The sequence below is a fragment of the Phocoena sinus genome, chromosome 2, assembly GCF_008692025.1.
Source record: "Phocoena sinus isolate mPhoSin1 chromosome 2, mPhoSin1.pri, whole genome shotgun sequence".
Lineage (NCBI taxonomy): Eukaryota > Metazoa > Chordata > Mammalia > Artiodactyla > Phocoenidae > Phocoena > Phocoena sinus.
This window is the reverse complement of record NC_045764.1, coordinates 51,269,632-51,292,451: the sequence shown is the minus strand read 5'-3', so window position 1 is coordinate 51,292,451 and position 22,820 is coordinate 51,269,632. Positions and strand designations below refer to the sequence as shown.

The following is a 22,820-nucleotide window of genomic DNA, read 5'->3' as shown; positions in this document are numbered from 1 at the left end:
TGTTTCCATTCAGCTTCCTCTATAGCTTGGAGACCAGCTTTCCTTGTAGTCATGGTTGGTACAAACTACTTGTTAAAAGAGACCCCACTCTAATCTAGACATTTAACTTGATGTATCATAAAATCTGGTAAATTTTTGGCTAAATTCCAGAAGGTCAAACTCATGGCTATCAACAGACCTGTTCGGGAACACGCTGGTCAAGCAGAATTTGGTTTGCGTGTGAGATGGGGGGTTTCATGAAAAAGATGGAAGGAAGTAACAGGACTGAAACACTGAACAAAAATGTCAAACACTCCTGAAAAGCCCCCGAAGTGGTCGTCTTTGACATCTGCAAAGGGCAGCTGAGGTCCTTGGCCCAAGGCCTTGAAATCCTGGCATTCCTGTCTTGCCCCCTCCAGTCTCCCTTTCAGTTTTTATTCTCAGTTTGGAGGCAGAAGCCATGAGTGTCTGTGCTTTTCCTGAGGGCGACTTCTTCCCAGCCTCGCTGCCAGTGACCTGCATGTGCAGAGTCCATCCCAGGGTTGCCCCGTTGGTAGAATTACACAGCGGGCAAGTCAGCCTTTTGATTGTTTTTGTATCTAATATCAAAGACGTTGTTTTCTCTTTCCACATTTGCTGATATTACTCAAGGTCTGGAAGACAAGTGCAGCCCCCAATGTTATGTGGAAACTTCTGGAATATGAGAGTTTAGAGCAAGCCCTGAAGTCCAGGACCCTGGTCACTTCTGGCTGCAACATGAAATTGAATCACTTGGGCCTTGGGGGCTTAAGCCTGGCAATTGCCCAGCATTGGTCTTCAGAACTTCTTATTCTCTGGTCCTTGTTGTGTATATAACAACTCCTGCATGGTGATTACAAAATTCATTTTCTTGTGAAAAATGGCTCAGGAAAGAAAACTATGAGGGCTGGTTACCAAACTGGAAAGAAAGTTAAAGAGCCCCCCAAAGTGATCCTACTTTCAAACTTGCAGATTTGCAGAGGGTTGTAAAGATACCCCTTTTGAAAGCCAAGGTCACGTTGTGTTTTGAAGAGCCAGACCTGAGGGATGCTGGCTTTGGTAACTTAGTTGCCTTTATCACTGGGCACACTCATCATGACTGGACTGCCCAGAGATTCCCACCCAGTTTTCATGCACCCCTTTAGAGGTGGTACACTACACCTTGTACCAGTAGGAACTGAAGACCCAGATAATGGAGGAGGTGATGAGAGGTCAACCAGGTGTTTCACATGATTTGGGCTCTCTAGGCCCAGATTGAGAGAGCTTGTTTGCAAATGAGAGCACCAACAGCTTTGATAACCGTGGAGGAGCAATGAGGGAAAGCAGGGGGTGCTTAAGACTAAAATAGGCAAATGCTGTCATGCAAGAGGGAAATGAGACAAATGGCATACAGTTTAGATTTAGGATATTAATATTGTTTGTCGGAAGGATTCCAGATAGCTTATCAGACAATTTGTGAGTGCTCAGAATTAAAAGAGGCAATCCTAGAAGTTAGTTGATAATCTACTGACAAGTCATCCCCAACAGGTCGTACAGAGGCAGAGAATGTAAAATGCAAATTTCACCAAGGTTTCTGCATAACACTTAACACTCCTCATGGGAAACATGGGGGACTGTGGGCTGGATACTGCTGCAGTTATCTGAACTTGTAACTTGAACCTTACTCAAAGCATGATTATTAGTAGAGAAGAAAGTTCATAAAATTTGACCTCTCTGGAAACACGCAAGGTAGTGTTGATTTCCTCACTCTGGGGTATTTGCACCGAGCTAGTTCCTTGCAGCCTGGGGGTTGAAGGAAAGATTCTTGGAGGATGAGGAGGGTTGAGCTGATCTCTGAACTCACATGAAACCCTCTTGTTGATCCTGTGACCCCTGCACAACATAAAGGACAAAATAGACCGGGATCTGGGTAGTGCCCAGACCCCAAGACAAAGCTGGCAGCGCAGATACACCCCCATTGAACAGTAGTCCATTTCATAGATTTATTATATAAGCTTGTTTTCCATTTTTACAGCCATTAGTTCATTCAGTCTTCCCCACCATCCAGTGGGGTAAGTACTGTCATTCTCCCCATTTTACAGGTAAGGAAACTGAGGCACAGAGAGGTTAAGCAACTCACCACAGCCCTGGAACTTATAGGTGATGGGACCAGGATTATCATAATATGAAGTTATGGTGCATTTGGAAGTAGGATCATATGTAACAGGCTATTTGTTGTGGAGCGTGAAGTACAGGGCAGTCAACCCCATAAAAGGGCCATGTTGAGAGTCCTCAGAGAGGAGGCAGAAGTGGGGGAATGGGCACTGAGGGAGGGGTCTGCATTTGGAGGAGCTGCATCAGCATGAGACGGTGGAGGAGGGACGAGTGGGGCGGGGGGAGCCAGGGATACAGTGGGACAGGATGCAGGTCCTCTGCAGGACGTGACTGTGACAGGGGGCTTAGGGAGGCCTGGTCTGCTTGTGGATGGAGATAAGGTGGTGACAGTCCAGAGAGGGAGGAGCTCTGCCGGAGAGCATGTACTCTGGCATCTGTGCAGCCAGCGACTGTCAAGGGGCACATGGGAAAGGCAGGGCCCATGCTGTCCCCTAGGGCACAGGCCTCCAAGGTTCTGCCCAAATGTGCAGCCCAGGCCTGCAGCTTTAATGCAGGTCCTCAGGGAGTAAAGCCTGAAGGCAGCTTTGCTGCAGGTTAAGCAAATCACTTCATCTCCCTGTGCCCCCAGCTGTATAACGGGCACACTGACTTTCCCTCCATCATAGCATGGTTAAGAGCATTCAAGGAGCCAGTGCTGGCTTTGGTACTGGAATGAGCTGGTATAGACTCAACTTTTCCCTGCTCCTCTCCTTTAAATGCAACCAAATACCTTAGGAATGATTCAACAGACAATAACAAAAGGGCTATGAAAGCTGGAAAGAAGAAGCCGGGTTGGCTGGGGACCTTAGGACCTGAGGAACGACAGCATGGTGAGTTCCAGGGCTTTCTTTATACCTCCCATGTATCCTGGACTTGGTACCTAGAGGTCTGCGACCTGGAACCATCAACAGATATAAACATAAACCCCAAGAACAGCCTGCTTCTTGGCTGGTGGACTGGGAAAGGCAGAGCCCACCGAGACCTTGTGGGGAGCCCGCTACACCCGTTCCATACACAGGATGTGTTGGGCTGGCAGACTTGTGGGCCACTGCAGCAGTGAACCCCAGCTCCTGTCCCACAGCCAGGACACAGCAGGCAACCGAATCTGCTGGCTGCAGCAGCAGCAGCGAAGGCCTGTGCCTCCCTGCCCTCGTCCCAGTGGCACAAGGAGACCCAAGTTCAGCAGCTTCTCCCTCCCATACGCCTCCCGGCACAAGGTGGCCTGGCAACACCAGGCAATCCATGGGAGTGCCTTCCGTCCCACAGATATCACCAGTAGGGAATGAACAGGAGGCCTGACGGCATTCTTTTCAGGTGCTGATGGAACACTCACCAAGATAGCCAGCAATCACGCCAAACATGGGCCGGGATGCAGAGGAACCACGTTGCTCATGCACTGCTGGTGGGGAAGTAAAATGGCATAGCCACTCTGGAAAACAGTTTGGCAGTTCCTTTTAAAACTAAGACCCACTGGTTGTACTCCTGGGCATTTATCCCAGAGAAATAAAAACTTATTTTTACCCAGAGACTTGTACATGAATGTTTATAGCAGCTTTTGGTCGTAACAGCCAAAAGCTTGAAACTACCCAAATATCTTTCAGTGGATGAATAGTTAAACAAACTGAGACATCCATACCATGGAATACTACTCTGCAATAAAAAATGAAGAGATTATGGACACACACAGCCACCTGAATGAACTTCAAGGGAATGATACTGAGTGAAAAAGCCAGTCTCAAAAGGATGCATACTGCCCGATTCCATTTATGTAACATTCATCATGTAACATAGAAATGGGGGACAGATTAGTGGTTGTTAGGGTTTGAAGGATGGGGCGGAGGTGGGTTTGGCCACAAAGGGGTAGTCTTGTGGTAATGCCACGACTTCTTGATTGTGGCTGTGATTATGGTTACAGGCAGCAGCAGGTGTGATAAAATTGGCTAGAACTACACACACACACACACACATACACACACAGTGCATATGTAAATGGTGAGATCTGAATAAGCACTATGGGTTGTACCAATGTTCACTCCCTGGTTTTGATATTGCAATGTAGTTATGCAAGGTGTTACCGTTGGGAGAGGTTGGACAGGTGGTGCACAGAACCCCCCTGTATTTTTCATTTCAGCTTCCTGTGCATCTATAATAATTTCAAAATTAAAAGTCTAAAATAAGAGAGAGAATGCCTTCTTATAGGTGTTCTAGAAATGCAGGTGTCCAGGCCACACTTCACACCAATTAAGTCAGGATTTCTGCAGGTGGGATTCAAGCATCCAGATTTTTCTAAACTTCCTTAGGTGATTTGAACACACAGCCAAGTTTGAGGGCCTGTCCTCACTCATGTGAACATTTGTCATCCTCCTGGTCATCGTTATTACAGCTGCAGGAGCAGAGCCCTCCATCTTTCTGTGCGCTGTTTGAAGCACTTTGTATCCATCACCTCATTTCACCATCCATACTGACCGCTATTCTTCATTTACTGCCATTATTAGGTCTCCTTCCCTGTTGTGGACCAGCTACTGTCTGATGACTCTGGAAGCATAGAAAATGCAGAGCTTCCTCATCCTTAGGCAGCACACTCACCTCATTTTGAAAAGGAGCCTGAGCGGGTTCTGGTTTGGTGCCATCTCCATGACTCTTCCCTGTAATGAAAGAGAAAAGGCACTTGGAGATTGGAGGGAAACGGTGGTGGTATTTGGGCGTGTTTCATGCTTCTCAAGAGCTCACTCCTGTTTCAGAAGCGGGCTGGGATGAGTGGGCCTTGGGAAGCCTTCACTCACTGTAGTCTTTGAGTTTTCACATTTGTCTTCCTCCCACCTGGAGAGGGTCCTTTATGGTTTGGACACATCTGTGCTGATGGGTTATGGTGCCATATGGAACCATGGCCAATGGAGCAGGGGAGATGGGGAGCGAGAGGGCGTGGGCACTCAGCCCCGGGGACCTGACCAGCCATAGATACGGCTTGTTGGAAACGCTAGTGCCTGTGACATTCACGAACACTTAGGGTGGCGCAGAAAGAAATCACAATGTGGAAGCAGAGAAAGTCCATACCTGTGTGGGTCTGTTTGCCTTTTTTGACCTCATAGCCCAGGCAGCAGGGCCTGGAAGGTGAATCACAGGGCAGGCTGTTGTCTGGGGTTGGTCCTGTCATCCTGTTGGAGGACAGTACAGCCTTGTTCCAGGGAACACTTATCATAGCAGGTCAGCCTGTCACTGTTTCCACTGCCTTCAGCGCTTGTTCTCTTACCCCTGCCCTTGCTGTCTTCCTTCTAGTGCTCTAAAAAGAAAATCCTTGGCTGAGAAAAATATTTATATGCCTGTGACTTTGACAAGAATGAATCTGTTGGGGCTGGAGGGCGAGGAGGAGGCAAGTATGTGAAATCTTGCCTCGGAGCATTGCCCTCCTCTGGGGGCGCCAATCTCGTATACAGTGATTGTTGCCCCTGGAGCTGGAATCAGTGCTGATGCGAGTGCTGAGAGGGAGCTGGTGGCCTCACGAGGCTGAGAATCAAGGGGCAAAAGTAACCCAAGGGTGAGGTGACCCCTGAGGTCTCGAGTCTCCGTCCTGCTTGGTACATGTTCCCGCCCCATCCCCTGCAGGTCCGCTGGCGCCCGGGCCTCAGTCTCCTGCATTAAGGATTAGAATGTTAGTTCCTTTTCCTAAAGAATTAGTGTTCTCTTGAAGATCTCCAAATGGAGGAGGGATAAACCTGTGATATTTATCATACATGAGCCTTCTGCCGCCTTCAGTGAAATCACCCTGACGTCTCACCTGGAGGAAAAGCCTTTGGTCGTGGGAATGGCCAAGACGAGGACAGGCAGCTGCACCTTTGACAGCTCACAGCTCAGACCAGCTAGACTCTGTTCTGTCAGGGTTGCCAAATTTGACACTACTCTCTTCTGTAAACACAAGTCGAAAGCAGACATTTAAATAAAGGCCAATATCAAGATTATTTTTTAAAAGGAACAGGATGACAGGGCACTTGGTACCCTTGTTATTTTGGCTCCTTTTTCACTCCAAAAGTGCAATAGAGTTCCACCGGGGCTTGGTGGCCTGTGGCTGGAGGGGGGGAATGGGGGAGGGGCCATTAGCTCCCCTAGTTGTGGCAGAGGAGTCGCTGTAACAAGAGAGCTTCTCCTCTGCTGCTTTCTGCCTGGGGCCACACATTCTGGAAGATACGGGGCTCTGGAACCACCCTTTATTGACACTGAGAGGCTTTTTGTCTGGGACACCTTTTCCCTTTACATCTCAGATGGGATTCTGTGGGGAGGGCCTCTTTTCCCATTTTAATAACCCATTATCAACTACAAAGTTGCCGCTAGTAAAAATATCAGTTATCGCTTATGCAATACTTCTGGCATTGCTTGAAACCACATTCCATCCTCTTAACAGGATGGTTGCTCTGAGCCAAAATTCAGAGTGGGTTTGAGGACAAGTTGTGTACACAGTCATTTGGACAGCCAAAAGAATATATTTTTATCCTGTAAATTGAATGCCAGTTAAGCAGTAGTGATTACTGCAAGAAGGCATAATTTACACTAGGGGAAGCGAAGATTTTATTTTTAAGATAAAAAGTATTGCTTAAGAAGAGCCTCAAAAAAATAAAGGGGAAAACAAATAGCAGTTACAAAACCCCCAAAGTCTCAATTTTGTGGAAATTTGAAAAACAAACCCTTGAGTTAGAGAAACCGTGAGTCCACATATTCAATAACCAGGGTACTTCACAGAGAGTCACACAAACTAGCATTTAATAATTTAGCAACAAGGTGGTTACTGTTCCCAAAATTTGTTCCTTAGTATATTCACCATCAGGGTAGAATTTGTAGATGAAACACTTGGGCCATGTACTTTGTGTGTGTCCAGAACCTACCGACAGTAATGCCCTTCCTGGCTTCGCCCCCAGATTCGGAATCTGGGCAGAAATAAAGAACAGCGTCAGGATTTTGACTTCGGCTAACCAGGAAGTGATTGTCCTTTTGCTTGGCTGAAAGCGTGATGAGAAGTCCTGCCATTTGTTATGAACTTGGACTTCTCCCTGAAAGTTGTGGGTAGAAGGAGAGAAGAGCAAAGGGGGACAAGAATGTGAGCTCAAATACTTGAACTCTGTCATATTTATGAAGGGAGAGGGCTTGATCAATGCTCAGAAGGCGGGCCTGGGTCATGCGTGCATGAAGGCCCATCTCAGCTCGCAGTAAGAAAGAGCTGGGCGCTGGCCCTTCCTGAGGATGGCCTGTTTCTAGAGGCAATGTTCTTAGCCCAGGGGGGACATTAGACACCCCTGGAAACCCCTGTAAAATACAGGTGCCCGTCCCCTCCCCTGGAAATCCTGATTTACTTGGTGTGTGGTGAGCCCCAGGTATTGGTGTTTCAAACTTTGCCAGGTGACTCTCACCTGCAGCCAAGGTGGGGCGGTTACTAGTAAAACCATCAGCAATGGCTCTCAGGTGTGCTCCTTGGACCGGCAGCTTCAACGTCTCTAGGGAACTTAATAGAAATGCGAATTCTCATCCTGCCCTTGACCCCCACTCCTTAGACCTACTGAATTAGAAACTCTGGGGCGGAACCCAGCCCTCTGAGTTTTCACAGGCCCACTGGGGGTTTCTAGCAGGCACTGAAGTCTGAGAACCACTGGTCAACACTGTAGCAGCAGTTCTCAGACTTTAATGGACTTTAGAATCATCTGGGAGCTTTCAAAAATCCAGATACTCAGGGTCATGCCTCGTACCAATGAAATCAGAACCTCTGGTGGTGAGAGCGAGCATCGGGGTTTCCTCTCCAGGACATCTCACAGTGTGGCCGTGTTTGAGAACCAGTGCTTTATAGGAATTGAGCGACATCCCTCTTAGTCTTAAGATTCTAGAATTTGCCTTTGAAATTCTGTCCTGTCTCTCTAGTGTTAAGTTTCGTTAGGCAGGACATAACCTGCCTGAGATCCGGAAGGGATAACAGAGCCCCTTTTGTTCCGACGGAAGAGGTGGTTGCTTGCTTGTGATATTATTGCTCAGAGAAGGGCTCATGGGGCTCTGCCATGAGGTGAAGCTACCAGCTCTCCCTGCCACCTGTATGATAGGAACAGAGACCATAGAGCCATGGGGTGAAGTCTTTTAAGAGAAATTCCCAGATACCACCCAACTGATTTGGTTTTGTTCAGTCTGTTCTATCAGTTTACGAACACTCGGCAGCTCTGTGTGGCTGGTGCTAGACCAGGCTGCGGGGAGGTTCTGGGATGTTGAGGTGCAAAAAATGGCAAGTCCTGTCCTCAGGGAGGCCCTGAGAGAATGGCCATGTGCTTGGGAGGGATCCCTCTTAGCTGGGAAGGGCCGAGGCTGCTCAGAAAGAAAGTGACCTGCAATCTGGGCCTTACAGGAAGGAGAGGATTTTGGTTGGCAGGGAGAGTGGGAAGGGGTGTCCACACAGAGGTAGAGGGCAGGCAAAGGCACTGGGGTAGTGGGGTCTTGTCAGCATCATGCAAGCACCTGCTGTGTGTCTGGAGCCAGGGTCACTTGGGGCGGCACCCCCTCAGCCTGCTGACCCGTGGCGCGTGTTTCATGGCTGGGAGGTGGGATGGAGTACACACCCTACCCCATCACCCCACCACACCACACCCCACTTCCTGGTCAAAGAGGAAAAGGCAGAGTCCAAGTAATGTGGCCATAAAGCCTCTCCTGATATGTGTGGTTTCAGGGAAGGAAGGGAGTGATGGTCATTAGGAGGGAGCAGGAAACAGCCTGTCCTTGGGGTTTCTGCTGTCTGGACATCCTGGGCCCTTTGGGGTCCCTGAGGGGTCTTTGAAATTTAAGAAGCTGCAGGTTCTCTCTGAGCAGCAGGTCCCCCCTGCAGTCAACTAATCCTCTCCTCTGCAACGCCTTTGAAGGGGTAGGAAGTGCTAGGGGCTGGTTTCCAACACCCATTAAAACACCGGCCCCTGGAAGAATTGGGGACAGAGATTGCCTCCAGGTGGGGGTGGTGGGAGGATGTAGGGGGGAGCCTAGGAAACTACTATGGGGGAGGGGGGACTCAGTTTTCAACTTATACCCCTTTGTCTCTGAATTTCTACCATACAGTTATTTTAGCTACTCCACACCAGGCCTTCTCCTATTGGCTGAGAAAAACCCTCCCTGAGAAATCAGGCAGTTGTTATTGTTTATGAGTGGAAAGCTTATTAAATGTACACTTCTAAGCAAAGTTGCTAAGTCTAGGTGGAATTGAAAATAATCTTGTCTAGTTAAGAGATGTCAATGGTTAAAAAGGAAACGAATATTCACTGTCCTTTTGTTTCTTTGGGGGGAAAAAGGTCAATATAAAACTAATGAATTTAGAGCATTTCTTTTAAGTAAATGCTTCTAAAAGATGGTCATTTTGAGGGCTGACTGTGAGGTTTTTCAAAACCAAACCAAATTTAATCCTGCAGTCTGTAGATGACCTTTGAATGATTTCCAATTTGCTGTCTTCTCAATCCTCTAGACCCAGGTCCAGTCCCCATTCACAGGGTGGCTGGGTTGGACGAAGGCAGAACCTGTGAGGTGGACCAGAAATCTGATTTCAGACCAGAACGCGGGAGACCCTTGGTTCCAGGAAGAACTTGCTGCAACTGGCTGTGTGGTGTTGGGTGGTCACCTCTCTCTGGGCTCCAGATTCCACTTAGATGCAGACAGAAGGGTTTTCAAGAGCCCTCAACGTCTCAACTCCTGTGGTTCTTTAGAGCCTGAGTCTCAACTAGAAAAGGAATTAATATCTTGAGCATCAATTTCCTGGCAATATGTTTTTAATGTGCAAAATTTTCAAGTACCAAAAAGGAGAGGCAGGGTGAATATTGCAGAGCACTTTGAGGTTCCCAACCCTGACCCCACACTCCGGGCGTTATTCCCAGAACACACTGCGCCCACCCAGCATCTCATGGACCCAGGTACGTCTGTCTTCCTCTCCCACCCTCACACTCTGAGCCTCAGGTGTAAATGGGAGGTGGGAGGGTAGGACTGTTGCTAGTAATGTCTCAGAGTTGTGCTTTAGATAAAGATCCGGGGGGGCATCTAAGAAGATGGGGACCAAGTCTGAATCCCCTTCTTGAATGTCACAGGAGCTCCAGGTTGGTGCCCGGAGAACAGAGGTGTGATTCCTCCAAGCTGGGTCCAGGAAAAAGCTCTTGGCCGCTCCCCAGTACCTCTGCTCCCCAAAGCCATGTCCATACTTGGCAGCCCCTCTCCTCTCCACACTATCTTGCTGGAAGTCTCAGTGCCCTGAGAGCAGACCTTGAGCCCCTCCAGGTCTGAAGGCTCTCAAGCAGGCTCTCCGCTGCTAAGCCTAAGAGGAATTTTCCGTGCCATCCACCGTCTCCTGAGGGCTCCTGCTGGCCCCCAACCTCTAAGACGGCCACTCCTGCAGGGGTTAGCTGGTTCCCATCCTTTGCCCTCCTTTGGGTCTGGGGGCAGATTTCATCCTCAAAGAGCCAGGCCATGCATGGAGATTTGGAGTATAGACTGTCCAGGCTCAAGTTATGCTTGGCCATTATCAGCTGTTTGACCTTGGGAGAGCTTCTCAACCTCTTTGCCTCAGTTCCCTCATCTGTGAAGTGGAGATGGTAATAGTGAGTTGATGGATGCAACATGCACTGCCTGGCATGCTGAAAACGCTATTTCTCTGCTCTTCGGGCACGCCCCATGCCACCCCCGCAACTCTTGGGTATGAGGTCTCTGTTGTGTATCACACTTCTTCCCCTGCTCTCTCAATATTTTTCCTGCTCTTAGTGTGCTTTTCAACATCTGTGTTGAGAGGGACCCACCTTGGTCTGCACCTTAGATATGTGTCCTGTGGGCACACGAGTGCTCAGCGCTGTGCCTGGCACGTGACACATAGCAGAGTCTGGATGAAGCAGAGTCTGGATGAATGAGGGCATGATTAGAAGGGATTAGGGTATCTGCTCCAGCCCTCCAAATCCTCTGAGGCTTCCCCAGCTCAGACCTCAGTGAGCAGCAGCTTTCAGCAGATGAATGAGTGTATGAATTCCCGCCCCTAAGATGCACATAGCCCGTGGTGGTGATACCAACGTCATTTCTGCCCCTCTTTGCTCCATCTGCCACCACAATGCCCGACACACCTGCCATGATAGTCACTCCTCTGGATGGATATGCTGAGGCTGATGGTGTTAAAATGCAAAGTACTTTGGGGACTAGGAAAGGAATGTTCCTCTGAACCAGGGACTTCATGAGGAGGGCAGAAGCAGACAGGTAACCCCGCGCCCGGGACATGGTGGGGGAAGGGAAAGAGTCACCACCCTCTGCCCTTCTCCACCTCACTGCAGAGCTCTGCTGTGTGGGCCCCAGAGGGACCAGGAGCTTTGACCTTGGCCTTCTGAAGCACTCCGCAGGGGACAGCTATGGAGGATTCGTGGCAGCTATAGATTTCCCTGAAACTGAGAGATCACTCCCCATTTACACATCAGTTTTCTTTCCATTGTGCACAGAAAGTTCCTTCTTGACATCTGGAGGGTAGTCTATGTTAGCCCGAGATTCACTTCTTTGGAAGGTTTTAGCTATCTTTCCATTTCCTGCCCTATTCAGTCTGGTGCCTGCAGCACCCTTAGATGAATTACACTTTAGACTAAGAAGCAGAAAGCATATTCTGACTCTCACCCAATTTCCCAGTTTCCTTCAACAAACTAAGTGCCGTGATTCTGCGAGCCCTCTCTTTGGGCAGACTTTCCTCGGCAGAACCTTGGAAGCACATTGCACGAAAGGAAACACTTTGTACTCTTCAGCTCCCTTGCTGTGTTCTTGCTTGATAAGCCAGGCATGTGGTCTTCTCAGAGAGCCAACCTGGAACCAAAATTCAGGGTTGGTCTCCCCAGCACTGCAGGACACTGTTGGCAGACTGGCGAGGGGTGAGTGGAGCCACAAGCTCAGACCCACTTATGCCGCATCAGCCTGTGTCCTCAGAACCCTCCCCATGCCTCACGTGGGCCTCCGTCTAGTGCATCTGGGCCTAAAGGAAGGCCCACTGCAGACTTGAAGGAGACCAGGGGTCCCAGTGAATCATCGTGCAATTTGGGAGGGGGGCTGAGCCTTGTTGGTGCTGCTATAGCGTCTACACGGCTTCATGGCATTCTGGACTTAAGCAGGTCATGTCAGGCCCTTTCCCGGGAGCCCTTCTGCACTCCAGGCCCAGAGCAGGCCACAGAAGGGATGACGGCTGTAGGGCCGGGATGACATTCACTGTGTCAGTGGTTAATTTTAGAAGAGCTTAGTGCTTTCGTGAAGTTTTCTTTTGAAATAAAAATGTTTCCTCAATAGATTATCTTCCTTTAAAGAGCTAAGGAGAGCCTCAGAGAACTTTTTAGCAATAGGAATATCTCCTTTGTTTTGCCTTATTACAACCCACCGTTCACTTTTTCAGTTAGTGAAGGCACCTGATCTTATGCCATTCTTTGACGAAATTCATTTGAAGTTGAGAATGTCCCAGATTTAAAGGCACATAAGAGGCCTCCGTGGGAAGGCATTTAGAGAATCCCTCTCTTCAGATATCATGGTCTGAAGCAATTTAGGCTGACGTTCTTTCATTTTCTTGGATGTTCTATAAAGCCTTTGTAGATCTCTAGTTTCTTCCCTTCTAATCCATCACACCACAGCCCTGTGCTTTGGAGGTCTGAGCACAGATGGCACCATTAGTACAACCATTTTGGAGGAAAAATAGGCATGAGGTCATACAAAGAGTCAGTATGAGACAACATGTGTCCCCCCTCTAAATGCCCGTGGCTTTCAGCTTCTGATGTCTACACCTGGCACTGAGTCTTCTCCAGTTGTGTCATCAGGTTGTCTTATTTCTCTAAGTATCTGTAAGCCTGTAAGTAATTTGTGGGCCTGGATATACTCCTGTACCAATGTGATGACATCCACAGCTCCTAGCACAATGGTGGTACTCAGGTTAGTTGAATCAGATTCTTGTCTCTGCCTGTATAGTTCAGTGTGGTAGCAATTAGCCACATGTGGACCTTTAAATTTATCTCAATTAAAATTTAATAAAATCAGAGTTTCAGTTCTTCAGTCATACTAGCACATTCCAAATGCTCCATGGTGCTGTATTGGATAGTCACACATAGACTGTTGCATCATCACAGAAGGTTATACTGGACAGTGCTGGTCAGCACTTGCTGACTTGTCTGTGATCACTGCCAGACTGTGGGCTTCCTACAGGCAGGGCTGTTTGTGCCCCTCACTGTTGTGTACTCGGTGCCCTGAAAGTGCTGGTACGAGATAGGGCCCACCCAGCTCTTATTGGAAGAATGAATAGCAGCTCTGCCTTACCATTGTGCTCAGTCTTCTAGATCAGAATCACAAAATGATTCCATTTTGAACTGGAAAACCCCTTGAACGCCTGGTTCAAGTCCCTCACTTCCCAGCTAGGAGGACAGGCCTGGGGAGTTAGGAGCTTTGCCTCAGCTCCCCAGAAGAATCTGGGCAGGTCTTTAACATCAACCATGGCCTCTGTCTTTTTGGACCATCGCTCTGTCCACTTTGTCAGACTTTCTTTAGTGTTTCCTTTGAAATGCTAACCAGGAAGCCCACTTAAAATGATTATTTAGAAGAAAGTGTCCTTAAGCTGACCAAGTTAACCTAGCTGTAAGCAGTCTAGAACAGATGTATCCAGTGTGCAAATATTGGTAGCATTTCCATTAGTTTTGGGAACAGGATAAAGGTTCCCATGTTCTAACTAATAATTTGCATTGTTTTTGAAGTCCATCAAACTTCATAAGGCAAGGAATGAGATGTAAATCTTGAAAGGGAAGAGGCAAAGTGGTCATTATCTGCATTTTGTAAGAGAATCATCTGGCAAACTGTTGGAGCCAGTGAGTGTTCATCAGGGTGCAAATCACAAGACATACAGTGATCCATGGTTTTCTTATACACAATTAGTAATCAGTTACAGAAGAATAAAAAGCAGACCTCGTTCACAACTTCAGCCAAAGGTGGGAAATACCCAGGAATGATACTGATAAAAAAAAAAAAAAGGAAGACCTTGATGATGCAAACTACAAAACTTTGCCAAAGGGCATTCAAGAAAGCCTGAAAAAGTGAAAAGGTGCCCTAATGTCCCAGGATGGCAAGACTCAAAACTTCAGTGATGCCAGTTCTCCCCAAATTAATCAATTTAATCAGTACAATACTAAACTAAAAGGACTTGACAAACCAAAATCATATGGAAGAGTAAAGTCCTCCAAAAAGACTAAGGAAAGGAGGGAAGGAGAATTGGCTTATTCCTTCCACTCACTCTCCTTGCCGTGACAGAGGCAGTTTTTTCTTAACACCCTACAGCCTTTTCACCTGAATCAGTATTGTCCCCTCTGAAATAGTCACTCACCTTGGGAGGGTATATCCTTATTTCATCAATGTAGCCATCATTCTAAACTGCTTTGGAATTTCTACCTGGAAACAGCTTCAGACACCCCCTCCCCCCCTTCTATAGACTACTTTCTCAGGCAAAAGTCAACATGGCTTTATGGATTTTTTTTTTTTTTAGTAAAATTTGCAAACGTCATTTGACTTCCAAGTCTATGGAAGTAACAACACACATGTTTGCGTGCATTGGCTCTGGATGGGCTCGTGGAATGCTCTGAGCAGTGGGGGCATCATAGGAAGAGGCTGAGAGCCTCCCGAGGAGGTGCCGCTTGTTTGTTCTCGTGCTTATGTTGGGGGCCATCCCCTCATGCCAATGATGAATGCCAATGAGGCAGTGGGGGGAAGGGCGCCAAAGGTAGCCTCTGTTCTGTGTGCTAGTGGGCTGTTATGTAGACCTAGATGCTCGTGTGCTGCTTTCACTTCACAGCCATTAACTGAGCCCTACCGTGTGCCCAGCCTGCTCTGAGAGCCGGTGGAGCAGAGGAGGGCAAGACCATCTCACTGTATCAGGACCACCTTCGTCATGTGGGAGCAGGACCACAGCTGCAGGGGCTGGTGAGCCCGTAGGAGCTATTTGGGCCAGGAGACAGCTTTTCACTGAGATGACCCAGCTGTAACCCCAGGGCCTGCATCCCTCAGGTCTTCACCAACCCCAGGCTGTGGGATGCACAGGAAGTTGAGCAGGAGTGGACCTGCTGCTGGGAGACAAAGAGAAACAGGGAGCTATGCCACAGGCTACCACCATCACCCTTTTCCTGTGAAGGCAACACATGGTGTAGACTGGTGGTTGTCTGTGATTATCCTCACAGCTGTCCTGGATGGGGTGACCGCCTGCCAAGAGCAGTTGAGCTGCTAAGGCTTCCATGAAGCCTCTGTTCAGGGGTCCCATCCTCTCAGTCCCTGGGCCACATCTGCCAGAACAGGCCTGTTCTGTTCAGTTAACTCATTGCAGAAGAGAAATGGAATTTAAAGGCATATGATAGGGTAAAAACTGTTCAACTTGCCATGAGCCTCCCTTCCCTTTTGTGTGACCTCTCCCCGCTTCCCTCATTAACTCCCAGCTCTCTGAGGGCACCTGAGTTTTCAGCTTGGGCACAGCCAGCATTCCTTCACTCAGACATGTACTTAGAAGCAGCAAGACTCTCATCTCTTCCAGATCCCACTACTTGCCAGGCGCTTTGGTATCTGTTTGACCATGAGGAATGCTCATCCCCATTCCTTCAGAATGTAAACTTTATGGAAGCAGGGGCCTTGCCTGTGCCGGCATCTGGGACAGCATCTTGTCATGGAGAGCATTTGACACATATTTGTTGAATGAATGAATGACATTAAATACCATGAGCCCTATTTAGTCATAGATAAGGAAGCAGAGGCTCAGAGGTATAACGCTGTTCCCTCAAGAGGCAGAGCTGGAATTTTCATTCGGGTTAGTCTGACTCCAAGCCAGGCCTTTTCAAATACAGTGCTCTACTTCTACATGAAAAGGGGGATTTCATACCATCCTCCTGAGGGTGCACGGCCACAGGCATGCATGCATGCACCCATGCTCATTGACCAGAGTGGGGGATAGAATTGCCCATGCTTTGTTTTCTTTTTCTCTCTTTTTCTATCTCTCATCCCAGTTAGTTGAATTTTTGTTAAATTAAAAGTTTAAGGCCCATTTGAAGTGGATCTCGTGTGTGTGTGTGTGTGTGTGTGTGTGTGTGTGTGTGTGTGTGTGTATGTATGCATATATTTATACACAAACACATGCAATCCCAGGCAAGACTGCTTTGAGGGAAGGCCAGACCTGACTCATATACTTGACATCAAAATCCCATCTATATAAACCTGAAAACGTGAGTGTTTTTGTGATTTCAGTACTTTGGTTAGCTATGAGAGAGATATACTCTTTACTGTAATGTACCTTATCCATTTTCACCTACTATGATGTTATCCATTATAGCAAAATGCACTGAACACCAACACTATATTGGTTGTTATTTACCCAGTAGTGATTCAGAATTCCATGGTGTTTTAAGATTATTTGTATTATGATGGTCCTGTATGTGGTGGAGGTGGAGGCCCTAGATCTACTCTGGTAGTTGCAGTGTTCCTGAGTCCCTACAAGCTGGTGAGCTCAGTTTCCTGTATAAAAATAAAAGGAAAAAATTCTCCAAGGTGAGAGAATGTTGATGCTATGTTCCCTATAAATGGGGTTATTGATGATCCTGACAATTAACCCTGTTACTCAACCTGTATAAATGAGTGTAGCCTGGTACCCCTGGTGACTTTTGACCCTTGTAGATAAAGTTTCTGTGTAGCTACAGTTTGAGGGCACAGTCTGGTTCTTGGCAAAGAGGTAGTGGCAGTAGAGAATTTCCCTTCTAATGTAATGCTGAGGTGTTAATTATTATTTAATTAATTAACAATAATGAATACAAACCTGCCTGTCATCTCCTAGAAACTGCCATGGGCCATTCCTGTTATTACAGAGTCAGTAAACATTTATTGAAAAGGGACTAGCAGGCAGTATGCCCCCAGGGCAACTGAAGCAGGACTCCAGCCAGCCCTGACCCCTCCACTGGAGAGGGTCCCCTCATGGGAGCCATTTCCTGGGTTTTTCATTCCACCCCAAGCACTCGTTTTACAAACACAGCCAAGAGTACTTTGAGGGGAGACAGACCTGGCTCGCAAACCTGACATCAAAACACCAAAGTGTCCAAAAGACAGACAGACAGGCTCTGAGCCAGGTAAAACTGAAGCGTCCAAAATGGCACAGGTACCAGGCCCAGAACACCTAGTATCCCCCATGCCTTCCAGGGTTTGGAGTGAACCTAGTACAGGGGGAGCATTGCCTTTCAGAATCCCCACATGGTATATATTGGATTTCCTGAAGCAATTTCAGAGCAATGTGTTCTTTTGTTTTAAGATAAAATCTACTCAAGGCCATTAAGTTATTATTGTGTCTGATAAATCTGGACCACATGTGACATGAGGCCCGTCTGTGTCCTTAATCTCAGTCACTTACTGTGTGTGCTTAATGCTACATGTTTTTGTTAAATATAATGTTACCACAGACATAAACCTAAAACAACATGAATTTTTTCAGTCAAGTGATCTTTAATTTAAACTAAAAATAGCCTAAACCGTAGTTTATGTAGACCTCAAATATCAAGACTCCCACCCCAATGCGAGTTCAGCAAACTGTAAACTTATGAGGCACTTGGTTAGCATTTGAACATTTTAAACCAGATCAAGCACAATCTGTATTAGAGACAAGCTCCAGAAAACCCAAGAGTTGCACTCCTGGCTGATGCTGCTGACTGGAACATTCCTTAGGGAAGTCCTTCTCTGGGGGCTGGCAGAATGAACCGTTAACACAACACCCTGCAGGCATAGGGGTGTCGAGGGCGCAGTCAGCGTTTCTCAGCACTTTTGTAAACATAGTTTTGTCTCCGGAGAGACCAGGTTCTCTGGCCAGCAGAGTCTGGAATGTGGGCGAAAGAACCTCTTTGATTTTACAAGCAGCTTGATCACCGGAGAAAAGTTGGAAGCATGTCACAAGTGAAACATTCCTCCATGTGTGGCAAGGCCATTCTTCCAGGGCTTGGATCTCCTCTGATGTGGTTTCCCAAACAACAGGGAGCATCTGGTGGCTGCTCAGGGCGTCCCAGCTCAGGACGGTGGGAGAGGTTTAGGATAGTGTGTTGATTCTCCCTGGGATTGGATTCTCCAGGGTCTGCAATGATGCAGTTTGACCTGCTCCACATGCTGTGCTTACACTATGTCCTTAGAGATGGAGGTTGGAGCCACTTTTCTCATGAGACATTGTATTTCTGTAACCTCTACACGTACAGCAGAGTTCCCTGAAAGCCATCAACATTTTCAGATCTACCCATTTGAAAACACTATCACCACTTTTATTTATAGACACCAAGTCAAACCCTAAATCAAATTTAAGCTGACTTTTAATATCCTTTGCTACATGCAGTTGAAAAACCAGTCAGTTCCTATGTTTCCTGAAACAGAGATAGAGGTATAGATATAGATGTAGCTATAGATACAGGTACAGTTAAAGATATATATATCAAGCAGGAAAAAAAATAAAAACCTGAGTAATGACATTGAAAAATTATTCTTATTGGTCAGATGTATCTGATAATTTCTTGGTTCTCTACTTCACCCTGATTGGATGGATTCTTGACATCTAAGCAGGAGAGCAAGACTGCATCTACCCAGAGATGGTTTTCATTTTTCTGTTGAGCAAGCTGCTGCCGCCCTAGATACCATGCATGAGGATCCTCCGATTTTTTGATGTTTACTGCTGCATTAAATAGTTAATCCATTTGATAAATATTTACAGAGTGCTTGCTCTGTGCCAGTCACTCATGGATAGGCTGGGATGGAAAGCTGCCCTGAGGGCACCTGGTGGGGTGGAAGAGCCTGTGGGAAATCCCAGGAGCGGGCATTTTTCAGGGAGAGGTTTTGGCAGGAGAGGCCTGGACTGAGGGGAAGGTGGAGCCAACATGTAGGCGGCACTGCAGAAGCTTTCCTTTCTGACAAGATAGCAGGATAGTTGTTGGTCAGTTGACCCCTTAACCAAAAAATTGGTTCAAATGGGGAAATGTAAAGAAATTATACTTATGTTCTTAAACATTTTGTCATTTTGTTTTAACTTAAGCCATGAAAACGTTCATTTTTTTCACCGGTTTTGTGGTGGGAGTGAAAGCCTTTTCTTTGAAGGAAGCCGATTGGGCTTCCATAACCTTCACAGAAACCACAACTATAATGTGATGACTTTAAATCCAGTTTCTTTCTTTTTCTTTTTTCTTTTTTTCTTTTTTAGATTCAGCAGAATTTGAAAGACCCATGTGAAGCAGTCTAGGGGCAGATTTTTGTGATTTTTTTCCCTCATCCTTTACAGTTAGACAACTGTAAAAGACTCTGCACACCCAACTTGGCAGCCTATTGTAGCTAGTAGCTAAATTAGTCTTCATGAAAACAACTTAACTTTTATTCTCATATTTCGTTGGTTAACACAACATGTAGCCACATGTATTGATTGAAGTAACAGAACTACTGACATAAATAGGTTTGAGTATAAATACTGTTGACCCTTGGTAAGCGTACCCTCAACTATGGGAACAGACACGTGTGGGTGACCAGAGGGGGCCCTGCCTGCCTGGAGCAGGAGCTCAGATGCCAGGCCGTGTTGTTCCGGGGACAGGAGTGGCATCAGCTAATCCAGCTCCATGTGGGGGTGGCCAAGGGAGCCTCTCTGTATAGGAGCATGGAGTGGCCTGGGGGTGTGCAGAGCAAGAACACAGAGGAATTGATGAAAGATGGTCAGAGACGTATGAGGAAAACGGGGAAAATATGGCTGCAGAGAAGCATTTAGAACCTCTTTTCATAATTACCTCTGTTTGTGTCTGTCTCCTCTCCCACGCTGACTTGAGGTCAGGGATGGCTTATTGTACACCATTGTTTCTTCTCCCTCTAGTCCATTCCCAGCACTCGAGAAACCTCTCATAAATATGTTTGAATGAATGGAAGTGTGTGTGTTTTCCACGGGGCTGTTGACAAAGAGTGAGCAATCCTTATGCACAGTGAGTCTCTCCCCTGGAAGTCATGGGTCAGCAGACTGTGGGCCACCTGATCACGTGTGTTCTGTGTCTCGGCTTTACCCCACTGACAGCGTGTATGTGAACTGAGATCATTGTTCAGCTCACATTGCATGTCAGCCTCCCTCGTCTAAGCCAGCATCCTGGTGTCTTCCAGGTACAACTGGGTGGGAAGGTGACAGATATGATCTTGGTGGATCCAGCTATAGTGATATGAAAGAAAAGCCATAATTGTTCATGAGTTTTCATAAGTCAAAGTCTTGGTTGGTTCCCACTACACGTTAGCATAGTGACTTCTCTGCAGGCAGTGAAACACTAGATCATTAATGCTAGGATATGTTAATGTGGAAAAGCAAGTCCAATCATCAGAACTATAATATTGCAGTTAATGTAATTGGTTTATTCATTTATTATTCATTTGTTTTGTGAATGCTGTCTGTTACATGGTCAATCAGTCTCCATTCACTGGGTAAGCAAGTCATCACCCTCTCTATTTCTCTATAAGCTTGTGACTCCTGGTCTGCTCTGTGAGAGTGGCAGAGAACCAGGTATCACCTGTGCCACCTTTTGTGTTTAAGACATGATTTAGGTTAGCGTAGTGTGTTAAAACCTGGATGAGGAGATGAGAAGCCTGTAATGAGTGTCCTTTCCCCTCCTTTCCCTCGGGCAGCTTGGGAATGAACCACGATGACGACCACTCCTCCTGTGCTGGCAGGTCCCACATCATGTCGGGAGAGTGGGTGAAAGGCCGGAACCCCAGCGACCTCTCCTGGTCCTCCTGCAGTCGAGATGACCTTGAAAACTTCCTCAAGTAAGTCCTTGAATTGTTCTGTACAATCAATGCAATAGAAAGTACTACAATACTTTCTAAAGACACAATAGTTGGAGTCTCAGTCAGTGTGAGCAGAAGGGAATCTCTTAGAATTCTCAGCTGGTCAAGCTTCCTCCCAAGTGTGCATCTGGTATGACACTGGGCACCCAGCTGGTGATCATAAAACTTATCTATGGAAATGTCAATGCAGTGACTGTATCTTGACAAGATTTCATTTCACTTCTCTGCATTATTTTGACTGTGGGTGGGCACCACCCTAATGACACACGTTGGCTACTGTAGAACAGGGCATTTCCACAACACTCAGGCTGCTTCCCTGGACAGGAGTCCATCTGCTGGGAGGAGGGCTTGCTCACCTTCCTCACTTGTGGGACTGGGATGAGTTTATCTCATAGCCACTTTCTTTCCAGAATGTGTCTGCATCACTCCATTCTCAGACTTCCGTGGAAGAATTGGCCATCTGATGTCAGAACTTTGTCAGAGTCTGTGCTCATATACAATGTGGATCCCTTAGTGTCAGGGCCTCAGGGCTGAACTTACAGGTTTGACAGGCAGACCCTGATTGTTTCACCACTTAATTGCATCATCTCTACACCCCATGGTGACTGAAGGGGTCAGTGAGTCTCTCCTACACACAGAGCTTTATAGTCCAATAACACAGTGGAATGCCCAGTGAACTCAGGGAGGAGGACCAAAGGCATCACTCTGGCTTCATCCTGGGTCTTCTTTCATGAGGTTTCCTGTGGTTGGGAAACTAAGTGGTACACAGGGCTTAAAAATGGGCTCATTAGGACTTCCCTGGTGGTCCAGTGGGTAAGACTGCACGTTCCCAATGCAGGGGGCCCAGGTTCAATCCAGGGTTGGGGAATTAGATGCCACATGCATGCTGCAACTAAAGATCCTGCATGCTGCAACTAAACATGCCACAGCGAAGATCCCACGTGCTGCAACTAAGACCTGGTGTGCCAATAAATAAATAAAAGTAATAATTTTTAAAAATGGCCTCGTTAGTTTTAATGTAGTCTATTTCCTACTGACTACTTGTATCACCAAATCATAATGCAATGTTGGAAGCCACTTGACATTATTTCATTTTACCCAGAAGGGTCAGTGAAACAAAGGTATTTTCATCTGCTCACATATACAGTACTGGTCCCACTGACTTTGTTGAAGTGTCCCATGAGTTTGAGCCCAGGAGAGGTGAACCAGTATCAGCCTGTGTGTATTGCGTGCGTGCAACTCTTTTCTTCAAGAATCTTGGCAAGAGGCTGGGTTTTCTTTTTACTACCATCTGCCTTGTTTTAGGAATTAAAAAATAAAAGCATTCAAGTATTTAACTCCTAATGGAGCCGCAGCCACACAACCCCCAGTTTAATTTTTCAGAGCTGTTCTCAACATCTCTGAACATTTCCATCCTGGTTGAAATCCCCAAGTCCTTTGCACAGTGTGCCACCAGCCTGGCCAGGTGGGGCATCTGGACCAGCCAGCAGCCATGGCCCCCCAAGAAAATCTACAGAATTGGAAATAAGCTTGCCTATTTTATTTATTTATTTAAAAGAAAACAACCCTACTCCAATTGTTTCTTTATTCATAGTGACTTTTGCTAAAGCCACATTCTAAGAAAATATCATAGGACTCTATTTCAAAAGCATTTTCATCCAAGAAAGCACTCAGACTCCCTGACAGAAATACATTAGCCATGTGGGTGATAAGCCCAGGCCCTTTCCTAGTTGCCCAGCTCTCATGGCCTCCAGACTAAAGATCTGCATTCAGCTATGTGGAAAAAGAGCAAAAAGTGCAGCCCATGTGTCTGGTGCCTGGTCATCTCCCCATAAATAATTTGGAGGTTCCTGCTTCTCAGT

General features: G+C 46.9%; 1 protein-coding gene across 1 annotated transcript in view; it reads left to right on the top strand.

Annotated features, from left to right (window-relative positions):
• ADAMTS17 (ADAM metallopeptidase with thrombospondin type 1 motif 17) overlaps positions 1-22,820 on the top strand; it is a 351,240-nt gene that overhangs the window by 170,730 nt on the left and 157,690 nt on the right. The window contains 1 exon segment of the mRNA XM_032623836.1: positions 20,797-20,937. Coding sequence (XP_032479727.1) covers positions 20,797-20,937 — 141 coding nt within the window.